Here is a 19,978-nt window from a genome sequence, read left to right as displayed (position 1 = left end):
AGTCTTCTAATATTTGCAATTATCTGTCTTATGCAGCTTTATCTATAGTACTAAAAAATTTCAAATCCCTCTACATAAAGAGGAATATTACTAGCCTGTGTACTGCACAAAATGTGTAATGGGTTACAAGTTTACATCCCAGAAACAGTAGAGAGGACTCAAGGAAACACTTTCCAACAAACTCTCCAAAAAGCAAAATAAAAGAGAAATAATTCAGCTGGGTTGTTCTGGAAGGAAAAAAAAAATTCTAAGAGATCACTCTACCATTTCCATATTAGAAGCCATTCTGTTTTGCAGACATTTTTTGCAAAGCAACTACAGGTACAATTCAGAAAGATACTTAAACATCTGCCTAAGTCAAAGCATCAGACTATGCTTTCTTTAAAGTTAGATACAAACTTAAACACGCTTCGCTGAATCAGCTTGTCTTCAGACAAACGTAGACTTCAGGTTAGCGAGACCTGGAATATTTACCAAAGGAAGCAGTAAGACTAAAAGACCATTTTAGTTAGTTGCCAGGCACAGCCTATGCTGTGGGATGCTTTTGGAAGAAACGAAGGCCATGTACCCATGGCAGATGAAGACAGCCTCATGCAGAACAGCGCCGTGGGGTTGGCATTGAGGTACTTACTACAAGGGTGGCGCAGAGACACTGACTTAGAGAGTGAAAGAGCCTGAAGGAGGGATCGACCACTGTTCGTGAGCACACTATCTACAGAGCAGGGACAAATCCTTTACTGTTACAGCCTGGTAATACCTTCTGTCTGAAGTTACTGCATGTCTGCCCATCAGCTTTCTCCATCTCACCTTCCCTACAGCTTTTGTATTATGTTAACTGGTTTCAAAGCTAACTATAACGCATCCACAACTTCTGTGTGTTTTTACATCCAGTGTCTAAGAATCACAGAATGGTCTGGATTGGAAGGGACCTTCACAGATCATAGAGACATAGAATCATCTAGGTTGGAAGGGACCTTTAAGATCATCGAATCTAACCATTAACCCAACACTGCCAAATCCACCACTAAACCATGTCCCTCAGCACCACATCTACCCGTCGTTTAAATAGCTCCAGGGATGGTGATTCAACCACTTCCCTGGGCAGCCTGTTCCAATGGTTGATAACCCTTTCTGTGAAGAATTTTTTCCTAATATCCAATCTAAACTTCTCCTGGCGCAACTTGAGGACGTTTCCTCTTGTCCAACCCCCCTGGATCATCTATATCACCTAGTCCAACCCCCCCGCCATGTGCAGGGACATCTTTCATTAGATCAGGTTGCTCAAAGCCCCATCCAACCTGACCTTGAACATTTCCAATGGTGGGGCATCCCCAACTTCTCTGGGTGTCCATCCCGTCTGGTTCACAGTAACTCATATGTCCTGCCTCTTGCTTAGGACTAGTGGAAAGCTAAAGGTATACTTCAGGGAGAGATATGCTGGAAGTATGGCAATGGACAGGGTACGCTGCAGCACACTGGGTACGCTGCAGCACACTCGAAGTCTTATGGGGACGAGCCAGGGGCTCCTGAGGAGATAGGAACCGGGGAGTCACAGATAAAACACCCCAGAGGAAGACCACCTGAAGAGCAGCATGAAGGAAAAGCAAACGCTCCAGCCAGTGAGACAGCTTCATTGGACGCCCAGCTGAAATGCCTTTACACAAATGCATGCAGCATGGGAAATAAGCAAGAAGAGTTGGAGATGTGCGCATGCCTCCAGGACTACGATCTTATTGGCATCACAGAGACATGGTGGGATGGTTCTTATGATTGGAGCATTGGAATGGACGGATACCGACTCTTCAGGGAGGACAGGGTGGGAAGACGAGGAGGGGGTGTTCCCTCTATGTCAATGAACAGCTGGAGTCCATGGAGCTGCACCTGGGGATGGATGAAGACCCAACAGAGAGCTTATGGGTCAAGATTAAAGGGAACACAGGGGCAGGGGACATTACGGTAGGGGTCTGCTACAGGCCACCTGACCAGGACAACAGAGCAGATGAGGCCCTCCATAGACAGATAGGAGCAGCATGGCGTTCACAGACCCTGGTCATCATGGGGGACTTCAACAACCCCAATATGTGTTGGAAGGACAACACAGCAGGGCACAAGAAATCCAGGAAGTTCTTGGAATGCGTCAATAACAACTTTCTTCTTCTAATGGTAGAGGAGCCAACAAGGAGAGGAACTATCCTGGACCTTGTCCTTACCAACAGGGAGGGGCTGGTGGTGAGTGTCAAGCTCAAGGGTAGCATCGGCTGCAGTGACCATGAAATGGTAGAATTCAAGATCTTTCAGGCAGGGAGGAGAGCACGCAGCAAGCTCACTACCCCGGATTTCAAGAGAGCAGACTTTGGCCTCTTGAGGGACCTGCTTGGCAGGGTAACATGGTGTCCTGGTTCCAGTGGGGATAGGGTTAATTTCCCCTGGTATTCCATGCCATGTGAGCCATGCCTGCCCTGAGCTGCTGGGGGAGGGGACGGGTAGTGCGGGCTGGGGCATCCCAGGTCCTGTCAGGGAGCAGAGGGGAGCAGCGGTTCTGTAATTGTGTTTGTATATTCCTCTGTCCGTGTGATTGTTGTTGTTTTCTTGTTCCCTTTGTTGTTCTGTTAAACTGCCTTTGTCTCAACCCAAGAGTTTTGCCTTTTTTTCTTCCGATTCTTCCCGTATTGGGAAGGCCCGAGCGAGCGGCACGTGGTTCTTCGTTGCCATCTGAGGCCAAACCACGACACATGGGAAAAAGTACTGGATGGAAGAGGGGCCCAAGAGAGCTGGTTGTTATTCAAGGATCACCTCCTCCAAGCAAGCTCAGGAGCGGTGCATCCCAAGAATGAAGAAGTAATGCAAAAATGCCAGGAGGCCTGCATGGATTAACAAAGAGATCCTGGACAAGCTCAAAACCAAAAAGGAGGCCTACAGAGGGTGGAAGCAAGGACAGGTTGACTGGGTGGAATACAGAGAAACTGTCCGAGTGACCAGAAACCAGATTAGGCAAGCTAAAGCCCAGACAGAATTAAATATGGAGATGGAGAGGGTGGGTTTTGCTCCACAGCCTGTGGAGATGACAATACCCCATCCATGTTTCAGAGATTCCCTGGGATCTATGGAAGCTGGGGCCATCCGCCCTCTTTGATGCCTCTTGTGTGTCATCCTGAGCTTCCTCATGGTCTCTGCCAGACATGCAGTGGGAGGCCAGAGTAAGGATCTTCCAAAAAGAAGATTACCACCCCATCAAGCTGGGCCTGAAGCAGGCAGGCACGGGATGAGGCGCTGCAGGTGCAAAGCCAGAGCACTGACCTTCACTCGAATATCCAGCTGTAAAATCCTGAAGAATGACAGGGCTTTCAAATAAACCTTTGGGCAAGGAGCAGGAATAGGAGCGAGACCGAATCCCAGATGCTGTACATTCCTGCAAGAAATTGCAGCAAATTAAAACTTGTGTCATTTTGAAATGCATCAGCAACAGAAATGTAAAAAAATCAGTGTTTCAAAATTTCTGACAGACAGACAGCTGACCATACACACACACTTTCTTGGCTTCATTAAAGCTTTAAGTTGAAGTGTAATTTTTGACAACTTCATTTGAGTTCTTAGGAAGTCTGTTATACTTCCACTATGATAAATTTTTGTATATTGCAGGAAATAATTTGTGGGTGCAAGTTAGAATAAGAGAAAGCTTACACTCTTCTCCAGTCCAGTGCCAAGCGCCATCCAAACAGCACTATTGGCCATTATATCTGATGACCGAGGTGCCTTCTGTTACCAAGGGAGCCATTAATCTTAGTACTTTAATCCTTCAAGAACATTTCATGGAGACTAACACCCTGCCTTGGTAATTATTGATGTCAAAGTTTCCAAAGAAAGGAGTTAGCCTCTTTCTCTTTTCTCTCTGCATTTTTTTTTATTGTGTGTGAAAAGATTTTCCAATCCCCAAATATGTCAATGATAAAGCTTGAAAGGAAACTCCCTACTCCTACTCCTAAACTGCTTATCTGATTCTTTTTAAAAGTAGTGTTTGTGCTGGACTCTCTTTCCCTTCATGTAATCATTTGCTGAAGGTCAGACAAAGCTTTACAGTGGCAAGAAGTCTGTCTAATAAAAACATAAAGAATCCCGACAAACAAAAAATAACCCTATTTTATTATCTTTGAGTCTGAAGATCTCAGAAATGGCCTAAATTTAGGTCTATTTAGGCCTAAATGGTCTAAATAAAATTAACGTAGCCAGTGTACTTTAGAAAACCATAATGAGGAAGAGAGATTTGGACTGGTCAATGCACAAAACCCAACTGAATTTCCCTGAGTCTAGCAACTGTCTTAAAACAGGCAGAAGGCTGTTTTTATACTTTACAACGCTGTTACCCTTTCACATAACTACAGCTGGTTAAACATTTCCTCACTAAATATATTTTGGTTAGAAAATGCTGATTCACTGAAACCAAGATACTTCCTTTGAAACATTTCTGATAAATTATGGTTTTTTCCAAGCTGAAGTGAATGTCTCATGGATCCTTCCCATGGCTGCTGATGAGCCAGGACACAACCAGGAGGCTCCTCCTGCTCCACAACCCTGTGCATGCTGCTCTCCAGAGGGACTAGCACTGCCAACGGGAACGCATTTTTCCCCTTCAGATTCAGGCATTTCTCACATGTTTTCAGTGATTTACTTAAAAGGAAAACAACGCAGATCAAGATAGTATCAAATACCTTGAGCTGCAGATGGTTAGATAAATCTAATCCATTTCTGCTAGAAGCCATGGCCTCTGAAGAGACGCGGGGAGGGTTGTGAACATGAGATCTGTCTGAAACACCTCCACTTCTGCGGTCTACGTCAAGGTCATCAAGACTTGAACTGAAACAGACAACAAAGTCTTTAATTCCCATGAATTCTAGTAATAATTCACCTCAACCTTAAAGCAACAAGCCAAGATATTGCTGTATGCTCTGATTAATGACAACCGAAACCATCATGATTATGTCAGCTAAGTCATGACCTGAGTCCCCTCTCCTGTTTGCAGTCACCTGGTCAAGGTACTCAGTCACTCTGTACAGGACTCACGTGACCCAACCTTGTGGATCTGCAGTACAGACATCTGCATTGCCCACGATCACACAGAGTCCCACCATGGTCAGCCACCTCTGGAGGATGATTTTCAGATGCATGTTCAGCATCTCTCTTAAAATGAGATGTTTTGTTCCACACATGTACCTGCTTGTCTATATTGATGATAAGGAGAACTGAGACAACTAGCTCAGATTTCAGTATTAAGATATGAGGGTATATATGGATATTTTTTGTGCGTGTGTATTTGAAAGGCATGATGTGGCTATTCACAGACATCCTTTTTTCTACATTTGTGACTTGATGGAGGATGGAAGAGAAAACTAACAAGAGAGATGAAGGAGGGTCTGAGACAGTTTATGAGATTCATTTCAAAAGACATAAACTTTAAAACATACAGGGCTATAAGCAGAATGAAAAATCTCTGGCCAAATCAATACTTCAAACACCAAAGACTATTTGATTGACAAGAGTTCCTGAGCAGGAGAGTGCAGTGGGGTTTCTCAGCAGTACCAGAGTTTTCCAGGATGGGTCCTGTTAGCTGCAAGAGCAAGTTCATGTTCTCTTCATCAGAGTGACTGGAAGGAACTGTTGACTGCTTGCAATAACATTCCAGCCTTACAACATAAAACTTTAAATTATGTGTGGTATTTCTAAATAGCTGGAGTTCCTACCAGGAATAATGGCACAACAATTCCTTCACGCACCACTACAATTCACTTTGTCGAAGGGCAAATCTATCTATACCGACCAAAACTACTTCCTTATTACACTTTTAGAGGCCACCTTTCACAATGTTTCCTAGTAATAGCCCACATGAAACAAGTTATTTAACTGCATTATCAGTTACTATCACATTTTAAAATTGCAAAAGCGGTACGTGTCTATGTCAACAGACAAGCATACCTGTCTTACCAGGGGTAACTTACCCAGGGAATCTTTCTGACATAAAAAGCTGGTTTAAAAACCTGCTCAGTAACTTGCCACATCACCTCAGATACTTCAAGAAAGATGCTGCTGGAATTACATACCGATAGTCTTATTCTATGTGTAATATTTGGATCACTTACAGTTGACATATTACGGTCAATCACATCTCTCTGAAAATTCTTATAAGCTCTTAAAGCTCATATATAGGTACCTGACCTAGGTCTTAAAAAAATGTATAGGAGAAAAACGTTTATGACAGAGAGGCAGAAGTTGATTATTTATGGTAACCTACATGATATCCCTGTAGCTAGCAAAAATAAAAGGTTTGGGAAAGAAGAACTCTTAGTCTGACATTTGTTGTCTTATCTGTGTTAAAAGATTCCTCCTAATGGGACTTTACAGTTGCATAAGAAACTCAAAATTAAGGTAGGGAAAATGTTATTGCTCACTTTAATCGACAACAGGCGGACACTACTGCTTCCTTACTGTTTTTACACAGATCTGGTGCCCTGCTTCCACCTAGTCCAAACACTCTTGAAAGGTGGGAGACGGATTCAAATTTCCTCCTGTACAAGGAGGAACTGATTTCATGCCTCTTCTATCCAGAGAAGCAATAAAGCCTTTTTATCAAGGAAATTTACTAATTGTTAAATACAAAAATTATAGTTTCATCTTCAAAGCTCTCTGCATTCCTAAAGCCAACCAGTTCCCAGCGTAACCTAAAGCCACCTGGAGGACGGTCCTCAGACAACTGACTCTGCTGGCAGCAAAAGAGCAGAAAACAGTCTGAACCTATGAGAAATGTGAGCTGTACTCTGCACTGTGTCTTTTGAGGTAAAAAAGAAAAAATATGCAATCACGAATAAGTTGGTCCTTGCACAGGCCAGTGCACAGAATGGAAAGATTCATAGAGTTCAACAGATTTTGGATTACTTTCTCAATGGAAAATATAACTGAGGAAAACTAGGGTGAAACTCTGGTTTCTGACAAAAACATCACAAAGGAAATTCTTACAGCAAACAGATGATTCTATTTTCTTTTAAAGAATACACAAAAGAAAAGGTATAAAAGTATAAATTTGCATTAAAAATTAATTTACTTAGAAGACGCCTTTTATTTGTTAAAAATGTCTTGATAACTATTTTATGAAAACAGATCTTCAGGACAATTTAAATATCAGTGATTGAAAACAGTTATTTTAGCTCAGTAATAGTATTTATTACTCCAGATTCTGCTTCATCTTTTGAAATAAAAAGTAATCATAAATAATCTTTATTCTGGCCATACCAACAGGTCAATTCCATACCTCTTTTTTCTCATGTCAGCACTAAGTTGGCCCCGATCCTTAATAAATCCATGGGTCTCGAATGGAAGGTATGAACCTGCTGTATACGAACCAAGAGGTGAAACAGTATGTCTTAAACCAGCGTTTTCTTCATCTTTCACTGGCCTTCCTTCATTTGGATCTTGGTCATTCTCTTCAAGGGAGGGAGATGAAGAGCTCTCAGCCATCAGCACTGAGTTGGTGGGATTCAGACATGTTTCACTGATGACACTATCTCCATGAACATTGTTAGCCTTTGAATCTCCACCCTGAAGAAAAAAAAAATGCTGGTAAGAGGCAGTAACAAGATGTATTGTCGGGGAACAAGGACCAGTTTGCCATTTCACTTTTGGTTATATGTTTTGCCTTTTTCCCCCCCCATTACTTTTTGCAGCACATGAATTGAAGGCAAATTATATGACTAAGAGATTCTAGACCTCACATTACTTTTTGCAGCACATGAATTGAAGGCAAATTATATGACTAAGAGATTCTAGACCTCACATTACTTTTTTCCATATTAGAGTAGCAATGAATTGGTATTTGCAAGTCTAGTGGATTTCTCACTCATATTTATACCTTTTGTTAAATGTATCAATTCATATATTTATAGCTTTTATTAAAAAAATATCCTTGAGTCAAGCAAAACATATGCATGATACATTAGTGTGGGAGACATATAGAGGAGAATTCAAACATTGTGGAATTTAATTTAGAAACATCAGCCTACACGTCATGCACTTTTCATTTTCCAGCACCAATTTCCTAAGGTTTGAGGTAAATATACATGACCTGGAACAGAGGTTCTCCAGGGGAGGAAGGGAAAGGAATCTTTATTTTTTGCCATTAAGCAATTACAGGCATGAAGCACCACTCCTCTTGCACAAAGACAGGAACAGAGTTAGGAATTATGTTTTCTCAGATATAGGGATCAGGATTTAGACCCTGGCAACAAATAATTCTTTGTGCAACTGAGGTTGAATTCTCCTGCCAACTCTGCAGAAGATACTAAAATACAGTTTATTGTCAGTCTTTTAGTTAGATACTACTGTCGCCTACTTAGACACTGAATAATACTGAAAAGTCACACAGCCAGTGAAAACACTCAACTTCCAAAAAGGACCTGTACAAAAAAAAGCAAGAAGAAAGGAAGGATTGCAAGTGTATCCAAAGCCCTGGTCTCCCAGATTGCTGACTTCCTCCTCTCCAGTCACACTTGAGATGTGTTTTCAACCCCGTCGCAATGATGTTTCTTCTCTCTCTTAAAAGAGAGAAAGAAATGCTGGCATTTTTACAGCAGCCTATATTCACATTCAAAGACATGGTGCATGCAAGTCTGTAAATACTTCTGTTGCATTGTGCAGACAAGATGCACGAAGGTAAAATGTTTCCCCCAGGTCTGACACAGCTGTTCCTCCCTTCAAAGTTATTCCTGCCCGGACAGCATTTCCCCTCAGCACCAGAGGGACCTCCTCCGGCAGCTGCTCCGGCTCCTGCTGCGTGGTGCTTAAGGGAGAATTTGGCCCTAATAAGCAATTTAACAAAGTTTAATGTGGCTACATCAAGCAAAGGTTACTAATCCAAGCTGAAGAAACCCCCCCAGCAATATACTCAATTCAGTAACTGAATTGAGTATACAATATACAATTCAAATATACATTTGAATCTGTAACAGAGCTGCACTTCTGAAGCTCTGTCCTTCCAGCCTGGATGTTGTTAAAATCAAGGGTTCACAGATTGCATATATAGTCCCCTGCCAGTTGCTCACTCCTAGGTCATTATTTCATGCATCTCTAAATAACAGGTGCATTTTGAACATTCTGGCCTCTGACCGAAACTTCTGTCTCAGCTGTCACAACAAACTGGATCTGCAGTGAATGCAGAGGCTGAAGTGTTTCATGGAATGGGGAAAAAAAAAAAAAGACTAAAAAAAACCCACTTTCAAAATCTCAGCCCTTTTCTAACATTTCAATCTAATAATGTCTTACTCTTACACTCCAACTTTCACCCCACAGAGAGCCCCCAGAAGGTTAAAAATAAATAAGTCACTTAACCATCGCTGAAACATAGCTACATGCTACCAGAATTTGGCAGCTGTTTAAGTACGCACAACCACTATACACCACAGTTGGACTAGTCCCCTCTGCCCAAGTTACGATATCTGAGTGTGATCATGGGGAAGAGATTTCAAGTGCAACACAGTGACGTAAAATACAATTTGGTCTGGATACTGTGGCTCATCTCCAGTGCTGGTGACAAATAAATCAGAAACATGAATACTAGGTCAGGATCTCTAGTATCAGAATGCTCCATGTCAGCTGTAGGACATCAACCTCACCTTTTCAGCAATATCTCATTTTTGTTGAGCCTATAAACTTGATCAGGAGCTTATAATTAACTTTTGAAATTAGCCAGCATCAGCAAATTCATCTCTTCTGTGAATGCACATAGAATTCAGAAAATCTGAAGCGCGCATGAGCAACTGACATTGTGTTAGTGTTTCTTAGAAAGAAACAAATACTATTTATCTCACTAACACCCAGAAATGACAGTAAGAGCTGCCTTAGAGTTCTTCCTACAGGCTAAGGAGAATAACCCTTATCATCAACCGAATGTGTTAAAAGGGACCTCATACCTGGGTTACAAAATACAGCTGAGAAGCGTAAGGTATTACTGTTTTTCTTTTAGAGCTTTACTAATTGACCACATGCTACTGCTGACAGATCCAGGAGTTCCTAGTATCACACAAATAAATTACTTTAACAGAAGATGATGAAAAATTTGCCAAAAGCTCAAACATCAGCTTACTTGGTCTACTACCATGGGGCTCTCAAATACTTCATCTTTTTCACTCAGCATGGCAGAATGGCTGGTTGCAGCAAACAAAGTAGGTGTAGCATTGAGTTTCCTGAGAACGTCAAGGGTAGATTGTCTTCGGTCTGGAAAAAAAGAAATTGTGGAAAATATGCCATTAAATCTTAAACCATTTTCTTCTCATGGATATATACTGTCATAAAAATGGCAAAGTTAAACATTAAGCACCAAATCTTAGGATTACAATTTGAGTAATATTGGTGTGTCCACTCAAAAAACTGCCCATTTTGTAATTGCCTTACACTTGCTATGTGTTCCAAGAAACCTATAGTTGACAAGATTCTAAAAGGTACCACAGAATCATTCATTAATGATTTAATTATAATTAAATAAAATTTAAAAAATAAAATAAATAAATATAAATAAATAAAAACAGTTAAAAATAACTGTTCCTGTACCTTGGTTAGCAAAACCTTCTATTTTCTACCCAAGCTAGAACTTTGTAGAGATCTGTGGCTGACGCACACAGAACAAGATTTATGGTCTGGGAGGAAATATGCATGATTCTGGCCTATATATTAAATATCTAAACACCCTAACGTCTGATACATAATATGAGCGGAATACTGTTCAATTACACTCAAATGATGACTCTCCTAAAGCATTCTACCTACCGAGAGCAACATAAATACTAATCATAAACCAATAGAGCAGATTATTGTTCTTAAAACAAAAAACAGCAACAAAATTTTAAGAGTGATATAAATAAAATACCACTGATAGTGCCTTTACAGGGTGACAGCAATCAATCAAGATTTGACGCACGAACAAGATGTTTGGGATGAAGACTGCTTCAGATCTGCTTTTGGTATGGAAATGAGAAATTATCAGTTTCACCAGAAATCATTAACAGAAGTTCAGAGTTTAGTTTTCAACAGTGTGTTCATGACTGCAAATATTATAAAAAGCTGCATGGGCTGACTCTTTTATTTCATGGCTTTGAGCAGCAGAAAACTTGACCAAGTGCTACAGAAGCCCCGTCAGTCTGTCCTGCAGGCCCACATCTCTTAAAGCCACTTGTAAGTATGAAGAGCATGCACCAATCCAGCACTTAGAAATGGCATGCTATGAGTTATTTCGTTCCTAGTCCTGGCAGGCCTTGCGGGATCTCATACCATTAAAACATCCTTACGCTTCTCATTTTGCTTGTCCCTCCTGCAGGAATTTTAACATGATTTTAGTGACTGCCATCCTGAGAACTGCTAAAGCTACAAACCATTTCCTTATGTCTGCCAACATCGCAAAGCCTTTGTTTATAAATAGTATAAAAGCATTGTTTTCTACAGCAGTTCATCAGACTTTGGCAGCTAAAATCATATGGAAATGTGATTTGGCAAAACTGGCAGTACTTTCTTGTGGCAAGTAAAGCTTTCCAAGGGCTGGTCTTAAGACAACAACCAGGAAGAAAAAAAAAATCAGGCTCTCCATTGCTTCTTGTATGTTTATTACCTTCCCCAGCACACTCTTCCTCTTGTATATAAGCCCACTGGGTACAATGGCCAAGGATGGTAGTCAGCTCCAGTGCCAGGCTGCAAAGGTTCAACACATACCCGAGAAAAACAGCCCAGGAGTTAGGGATTCCCAAATTATGGTGTAAACCCAGGCCTATGGAGACAGTTTCTTGACTTCAGCAACCATCCCCACAGTCAGTTAATGGACTGTGCTATGAATTACATGTCCCAAGCCAGAAACAACAAAATCCCCTTATTCACATTTTTATTTATTTTACATTATTTTAAAATAATACCACTTTTCACATTATCTTAGAGAAGGTCTGTCCAGCTCCTGCCTGCCATGGGGAGTGACCCCAGACCAGGAAACCAACAGCCTGCTGGTTGGGAGGGGAAGGGAGGAGGCTGACGTTTCGCTACCCAGACCAGCTGGAGCACGCAGCACAGGTTCACAGCAATGACTTTGTGCCTTTCCGGGGTGGGGGAGGAGGAGTCCTGCACCGCTTCCCACTGGGCACTACAAGTCCCTTGTTCACTGAGACTTGAACCCCTGCGTGAGGGAAATGCCACTGCGAGGTATGTGCCCCACACCTGCATGGCCATACAGAATCGCAGAATGGTAGGAGTTGGAAGGGACCTCTGGAGATCACCTAGTCCAACCCCGCTGCCAGAGCAGGGTCACCTAGAGCAGGTTGCACAGGAACGCGTCCAGGCGGGTTTTGAATGTCTCCAGAGATGGAGACTCCACCACCTCTCTGGGCAGCCTGTTACAGTGCTCTGCCACCCTCAAAGTAAAGAAGTTCCTCCGTGTTCAGACACTAAGAGGAAAAAAACATAGACCATAAGCACGGATCACGAACCTGCTGTCCCCTTGCAGAGGCACTTCTCCCACCCCGTGGGTGGCCAGGATTTCAATTCTCCGAGCACAAGTGAACCTTTGGACTTTACCACTAAAACATGCCCCTTCTTGATCCAACAACCCCACGTATATGGTCAGCTGTGCATACAAGCCACATGCGCTGCTATACCATCAGCAGGGATGGGAAACAAGGTGCAATACTATAAAACACAAGCACCAGATCTGTATATAGTGCTTTACAACTGGTGAAGTATTTTTAAAAAAAAAGGCTAAGATAAATAACAAATCAGTAACAACAATGGTGTGCTATGGAGGATGGGTGCACAGCTACAGCATTTACAGGTAAAACAACTCCTCGTGAGAGATGGAAAGAACACACACCACGCAACCTGCAACCCATTTCATCTTCTTTGCAAATTGTACGTGCATCCACAGACACTGCAGAAATCCTAGATGCTTGGGAAATACTGGATTTCCCCATGAATAAAAGTAAAAAGTTCAGAAGGTGTTCTGCACATTAAAATGTGTATTCTGTACACATTTTTCACTCTAAAACTAGGTCAAAGTCTCAGTATGTGTAAACACAGTTCTCCTGGCTCATTGACTTTAATGACACTGATGGGTCTTACTCCTTGTATTTGTTTTTTTCCCTTTCTGAAACGCAAAAAAGCAATTTTATGGAAGGAGGAGGCACAAATTACATTTTTTGCCATTATTTCCTTTCATTTCTTTGCTTTTAAATGTAGCAAAAATTTATCTTTCCTCATTAAAGCTTTCAATTGTAATTATTCCTAACATAAACTTGCTGGTCAGTGCCTTTCAACATCCTTAAAACCCCCTTTATCATACCGCCAACATTTATAATGCTTACCTCCCAAAGACTTCTCCACAAAGGACAACAATGTCTAACTGTGCAAAGACAGTTACTGACCCTGCCACCAAAGAGAGTAACTGACCCTTTTGCTTTCTTGTACAGAAAGCAAAAGATTTCCCTCTTCATTCTGGTAAGATTTTTGTACATAATTTAAGAAAAAAAAAAACCTCCTGTTAGCTGTTGAGGCTTATTTCAGTTACCAAATTCTTCCTAAATGAAAACAACTGTAACCAGCAGAGTTTTCTGCAGCTGCTGCCGTGCCGTGCAGCTCCCAGGGTGTCCAAGCTGCTCAGTGAGAGCTACACATGCAACCAGAAGAAAGAAAAAAAAAAAAAAAAGCCCTAAGAGAGTAAAGAAATAAAAACAATTTTAAAGAACAGTACATAATTTGGAGAAAACACTTTCTTCTTACTTAACAAATTCCAGTACCTATATTTATGAAAGAATAACCAAGAGTGAGGTAGACTTTTGAAAGAAAGAAATCTACCTCATGCAAGCTGTTTATAGCCACCTGCATACAACCAGACAATGAAAAGGAGGCAGAGCTATTAAGCAAGAGTCATGTAAAATAAAGTCAGCTTTTTCTACCTGGTTTGGATGCCCTTCTTCGAATCCTCATTTTAGGTAAGGATGGCCAAGAATAATTAAAAGGTGAATCAGAGTCTGAGTCCATTTTTGTGCTAAATAAACACAGAGCAGATTCCCAAAGTTGCACTTTGTTGTTCTGAATAGCAAGTCAAGTCTAAGAGTGATGTAAAATAAAGGAATGGACAAAGAAGGATCAAATTGCCCACTAAACACAGGGGAGGGAGAAGCTGTAAATGTTTGCTCTCTTCAGGCGTCCAGGCATGTAGACAGATCAGGCTGCAAATATTAAGGCAGAAGCAAGGAGGTTAAAGTATGAGAGCTTCGAGTGGAGCTGCTGCATCATGGTCCAAAGCTATTTGAAAGGTCACCCTGTGCCAATGAATCATTAACTCACCTTTCCATTTTGATGTAAATGAAAACAATAGGAGCTGAGTGAGGAATGAGAAAATAAGTCTTAGAAGTAAACAAACTATTGCATGTTTTTTCAAAGCTTTGTTTCCATGTTAAAAGTGGGGTCTACAAGGACTCTCAAATTAAGGACAGGCAAAATGCTGGAATTAAAGAAGCCAAAGATTAACAGTAAGCTAAAAGCACTAATCAATCTGCTGCACCCTATATTACCGCAGAGCAATACCCCTCGTCTCAGCATTTACAACTTTGGCAGACTTTGGGATGCTGCAGCTGGAAAAGCAGTGATAACCCACGCAGAATCCGTTGCTCCCATTTAGTAGCTCAAATGAGCTTAAAGCTCAAGTGTTACAAAGAAAGATTACACTGTCATTAGAGGACCTCTCTTTCCAATAATATTTAGTCTGAATAGCATTTTCTTCTTCACACAGTCACCAAGTTAGACAGTGAATCATAAGGATTTTGTAGAGCTGGCACCTTTACAGCTCTGGTCTAACCTCATAGCAATGCACAATACAGCTAGTGACTAATTTACAACAAATCCTCCATTCTTATACAGTCTCCCTGAACAACTCGTAGGCAATTAGTATTCAGTAGGAACTCATTATCCCTTCCCCCAACATCTTTACACTACACAAACTACATTTTTTTTTAAACACGCTCAAATGTGGCTATACAAGAGCTAATACAAAAAAATAACATGTCCACTGTTTCTTAACCAACTTCACCAAACATTTCTTTTAGTTACCCCACAATGTATGTGTTTTTGTATTCCACATAAAGGAGGAGAGGGAATGTGGATCAGCTTAAACGTCAGTTTTTGGAAGATGATGATATTTGAGCTTGTTAACATTCCTTACTTCACTTCAATTATTTTTCAGGCTGCTGAGGTCTGCAGTGCTACTTCTGTATTATGTTTCAAGTGATCCCTCAATCCACATTTCAGTTGGAGATAACAATGTATTTGTTGAAAGAAAATAATGCAATTCAAATGCAAATTTAACTCAAAACCCATTAGAAAAATACCTATCAGGTTTTCAGGGATAAAATAATTATTATACAAGCACTTCATAAAGTGCACAAATTACATAAAACACAGTTGAAACACATCATTGTTCTGCCCTTCCCTTAACTGAAGTTTTGCCAGCTTTGTTAGGCCTGAAAAGAATAATTCACCCCAGACACTGGAAGCCTTAGACTTTCACTTTAAATATTAGACACTCCCTTAGACTTTGTTTGATTTATATATATAATTAACAGCCCCAGGGAATTACAACAGACAATGGATGACTGAAAACACAGAGAGGATATAAATCCATGCTTTAAGCATCCACTTCAAAATATCTCCACTCCCTGGAATGTCAGGTTCAAATTGCACTGATAAATCCCCTGGGCATACGGGAATGCAGGCGCTGACGTACACCTTCCTACCTGCACACCATCCAGGGCGATCCCCGGCCTCCCATCGTGGCCCCAGTTTGAGAGGAAAGGAAAGGACAGAGTATATTTGTTGGATAACTTCTTCGCTTAGGAAATGTCTTCCCAACTGCTCCAACACAAAAGATTTCCCCTCTACACAGCAATTTTCCCTACCCAAGGGTGCTCTCTCACTCATCAGATATTCATCAACTGGAATAAAAGTCTTAATTTCAGACGTGTACAAAAGGCAATGTTCCATGGGCAAACAGCAGTTTACATTTAGAGAGAGCTGTATAGTTTACACTGGCTTTTGAATTTCTCACCTTTTGATTTTAGCAATTATTCCTTCTTTCTATTTTATGAGAAAAGGTAAATTTTGGTTACTTCTGTGGTATCTCCATTTGCGAACATTTTATCTCGATTGACCAGTTCTGGCTTTTTTCACTTATACATTCAACTGAAATACACTTACTCACTCCCACTGGTCTTCCTGGACTTCTGTTTAGCCCAGAGAGGGATAACTAGAACTGAACAAAACACTCAGAATGTGGAAACGCAGCTGATGTATTTAATGGCATTAAAATATTTTACATGCCAAGACCTTTACTTTCCTGAATGACCCCTGCACACTGCATAAATATTTTCACTGACGGCTCAGTTATTGCCTGCTCCCTCCATTAAACTAGCATCGTTCTAATACAAATGAGTAATTAAGGATTGTTAAATAATTTTTCAACAGCAGCCCTATTACATAACACTTGGAGAATCCATACTACTGCTGTGATAAAAACCTGATCATTTACTGCTGCTGTTTATCGTCTATTTCTTGGCCGAGTTCTTAGGCTTTTCACCCGCTTACTGCAATCTTCCCTGAACAGGATCTTGCAGGGGAATTTGTCAACGGCAATCTGAAAGAACAGATAAATAATCAACCGTAACCCCTGTCTCTGAAGGGTTAATTGTATATCACTCACGTTATTTGCGCTGTTTGGGCCTTGTGAAAGATTTTTTTTTCTAGTTTGTAAAACTCCCTTATGCAGCTGTGAAAGACCTCATGCTGCTTTTTGTCACGAAGAAGGGCTTTGCCTTACAGTCTTTGGCTAAAAATATTTTTCTGCCCCATTCCTGCACTTTGTGGGATGATCCAACCCACTTTTCACCTGCCACTCTTTGTTCCCAAAGTGGTAGCATTTGCATGCATTTGGCACAGAGATCTGGCAGCTTATGAGGTAAAAGGTGCTTCCTAGTTGGAAAATATTAACCTTGCTTTCCACCAAAAAAATGTTTTCAATTATGTATACCAAGATATAGATGTGAAGATAAAGAACAAATGGGTTTTTTGTGTGCATTACCTAAGGCTAATGCTTTTGATAAATAATGTAATGCCTTAAATTCTTTCACCCAGTGCTTGCCAAAACACATCCATATGATAAAAATGAGATACTACGGTCTATTGTTTATTGTCTGACCGTTTCCATGGCTTGTGGCAAGACGGAAGGAAGCAGCGGAATTGTCACCAGGATCCGCAGTCTCCATGGAACGGCAGTGTCTCCCCTCCAGCAGCGCCACAGCACCAAGCAGGTGGGCTCCCTCTCCCCAAACGCTGCTAAATCATGGGCTGGCAGATCAGGAGGAGACAATCCCTCAGGGCCCAGTGCCCCCTACCCAGATGGAGAGGGGATGGAAAGCAGGGCTACCACCCCAAGAAACAGGGCTGGAAAGGGTCACTGTTGGACACAGGTGAGATGAGAGCTAAAAATGCCCTGCCCGGTTTGCTCTGGGCAGAGTCTCCCCTGACATTAGGGATGAAGTTGATTCCCCCCAGCTTGGTTCTGCCCCAGGACCAGCAGAGCCTGCAATCATTTCCCAAAGCCGCAGAGAAGGCCCTGACAAGGGAAGATGGTGTAGAAAGGGCCAGATGATCTTCTCCACCAGCCTCTGTGACCCATAGGCGCATGTGGCTTTACTACACAGAACCAAGTCTAGATCCTTAGGATTGTGGCAGAGGACCTTCCCCACTTGTTTTCATGACCTGCCCTATTGCTAAATTTCTGATGGCTGATTCATGCATTCAGCTTAGGGAACTGGCCCGTTTATTTCCTTATTTTGTGAGCAGAGATTTGTTGACGTCTCCCACAAGTAACGCAGCAGTTTGGAATTTAAACTATTCAGCAGTGGGTCCCAAAAGGTCCAGGCAGGCAGACACTGCCCATCACCGCTGCCTGGTGTATGACAGTATCCAGTGGATCCCACCTCTCTCACTCACCCTGCAGCAGCCTCCACACCCCTCATCACCTGCAGGGCCGGGAAGGGCAGGGAGCAGGGCAGGGGAAGGAGGAACAGGGAGTTTAGTTTCCATCACTCTTTCCATCGCAAACACACCTGCTTTTCCACCGTTTCAACCCCAAGGAAGCCACAGGTTTCAAAAGGGTAAAAGATCATTAGCGTTCAGCATCGTGGAGCCTCTTCCTGCCACTACCAGTCTAAAGCGGCAGATTTTGCTCTCCCAGGGAAGCGTAGTCCTGGGTGAATGCAGGTATCGAACATGAGATTAAATGTCCCTGGCACCCTCTAGCGCCCAAACCTCCTGCTTACACCGCCCCTCATGCTGGTGTTCCCCACGCTTCCATCCACACGGCTGGTGGCGAAACTCACCCACACATGAGACCCCTTCTCTGTAACGAGCATCTCCTATAGGTGCTGTGTAGACAGATAGCACAAACATTAACGAAAAATACAAAACACAGATGCGGTACTATAAATTTGGGTCAGTTTTTCGTTGACTTACGTGTGCAGTTTCTTGGGCACTAGCCTGGAAATGAGCATAGAACCGCTGCTGCCTTCACAGACACCCTGCTGAGAGACACAACCCACCCTACTCGTCTCCAAAAAGGGTGTCCTACACAGACCCCCAAGTTTACTGAAATGTTCTGCAGTCAACAGCAGGCTGCAGGAGAAGCAGAGTCAGTTTTCTGTGCGCCGCTTTCTGGATTGCTTTAAGGTAGACTGACAGTCCAAGAGTTTTTATGCTCCACTGCATTTACTTCCACATGGATATATCCTTTTACCAACCACAGACAGGGCACATGGAATCACAGTGCTGCTGCAAACCATCCAGACTGAGCAGAGACCGTACCATCTAAATTTATAGCTAACTCCTTACTAATCCTCTGCAGGTATATTTCTAATTACAACAGGAATTATGAAATTAATTTTTAAGGCTGTTTTTTTCATGTTTTCTTTGAAAACAGGCTGACAACCACAGTTAGAACAGCTATAATGAGTATAACACTTTCATGCTAAAAATATTATGTTTGTGATGTTCAATGAATGATGCATTATCCTACAAAGTGCTATTAGCAATACGTACCTCTTGAAAAGCAACTGTTTGTAAGTGGTGGCACTTAAGTCTTATTTCTTTGATAAACTAAAGGAGCAATGCACCTGTAATGTAATCTGACAGTACTGCAAGATCCTTGGAGAACACCCACAAGACTGGGATGAAGAAGGGCTCAGAGTTTTTACAAAACTGAGGCAAAGACATGACCCTCTACCCAGTCCTCACTCAATGTAGCTCTGAAGAGCCAGTGCTCACTGTCTCACACTGCATTATCTCAGGCTGTGTCCCAAACTCTTCATGTTGTCTAGTTTGCTGTCCTGCTGTCAGGATTTCACAGTGTTCCGCTGTCTCAAACCCTTCTGACGTCTGGTTCATGACTGACTGCAGATTTTTTTTTTTCTTCCTTTTTTTACTGCACCGTTCACCTGATGTGGTTTAGGATAACAAGCTCAGTTCAGGATAACAAGCTCATTAATAATACTTTCACATGACAGCGGTCAGTGTGCCCTGACTCTTGAAACAACCACTAAGCACTTCCAACAAAGTACATAAAGAGATAATTTGCCTAAATGCTCTCCTTGTCCGGTATCTATTCACATGAAAAGACTAGCTGGGGTATGCAGTACAAATGTGGACGGAAAGCTCGTCGTTTTTTGTCTCGTACCCTGATGAAAAGCTCCCTTGAGTTTATTTGCAAAAGCTTGAGAACTAAGGGCTACAGTCAATAAAAATCTCTTCCTGGTTTCGGCTCCACGGAGGCCTGTGCGAGCCCCAGCAACAGGGAGAACACACACGGCCTCACATGAAAGCGAACCCAAGTTTAACTTGGGCCTCGCTCCTACTGAAGTTT

The 19,978-nt window shown here is 41.9% G+C and overlaps 1 protein-coding gene across 6 annotated transcripts in view; it reads right to left on the bottom strand.

Moving 5' to 3' along the window:
• The window catches only part of ARHGEF28 (Rho guanine nucleotide exchange factor 28), a 121,999-nt gene that overhangs the window by 41,862 nt on the left and 60,159 nt on the right, over positions 1 to 19,978 (bottom strand). For 5 of the 6 annotated variants that reach the window (XM_054184772.1, XM_054184774.1, XM_054184775.1 and 2 more), the window contains 4 exons: positions 10,124 to 10,254; positions 7,298 to 7,584; positions 4,707 to 4,851; positions 3,298 to 3,409 (listed from right to left, as the gene is read on the bottom strand). In XM_054184772.1, coding sequence (XP_054040747.1) covers positions 3,298 to 3,409; positions 4,707 to 4,851; positions 7,298 to 7,584; positions 10,124 to 10,254 — 675 coding nt within the window. Of the gene's footprint in view, positions 1 to 3,297; positions 3,410 to 4,706; positions 4,852 to 7,297; positions 7,585 to 10,123; positions 10,255 to 13,961; positions 14,275 to 19,978 lie in introns of those variants that run through there. The other variant, XM_054184777.1, reaches the window with a different exon arrangement.

Source organism: Rissa tridactyla, chromosome Z, assembly GCF_028500815.1.
Source record: "Rissa tridactyla isolate bRisTri1 chromosome Z, bRisTri1.patW.cur.20221130, whole genome shotgun sequence".
NCBI lineage: Eukaryota > Metazoa > Chordata > Aves > Charadriiformes > Laridae > Rissa > Rissa tridactyla.
The sequence above is the reverse complement of the archived record's forward strand: the minus strand, read 5'-3'. Positions and strand labels throughout refer to the sequence as shown.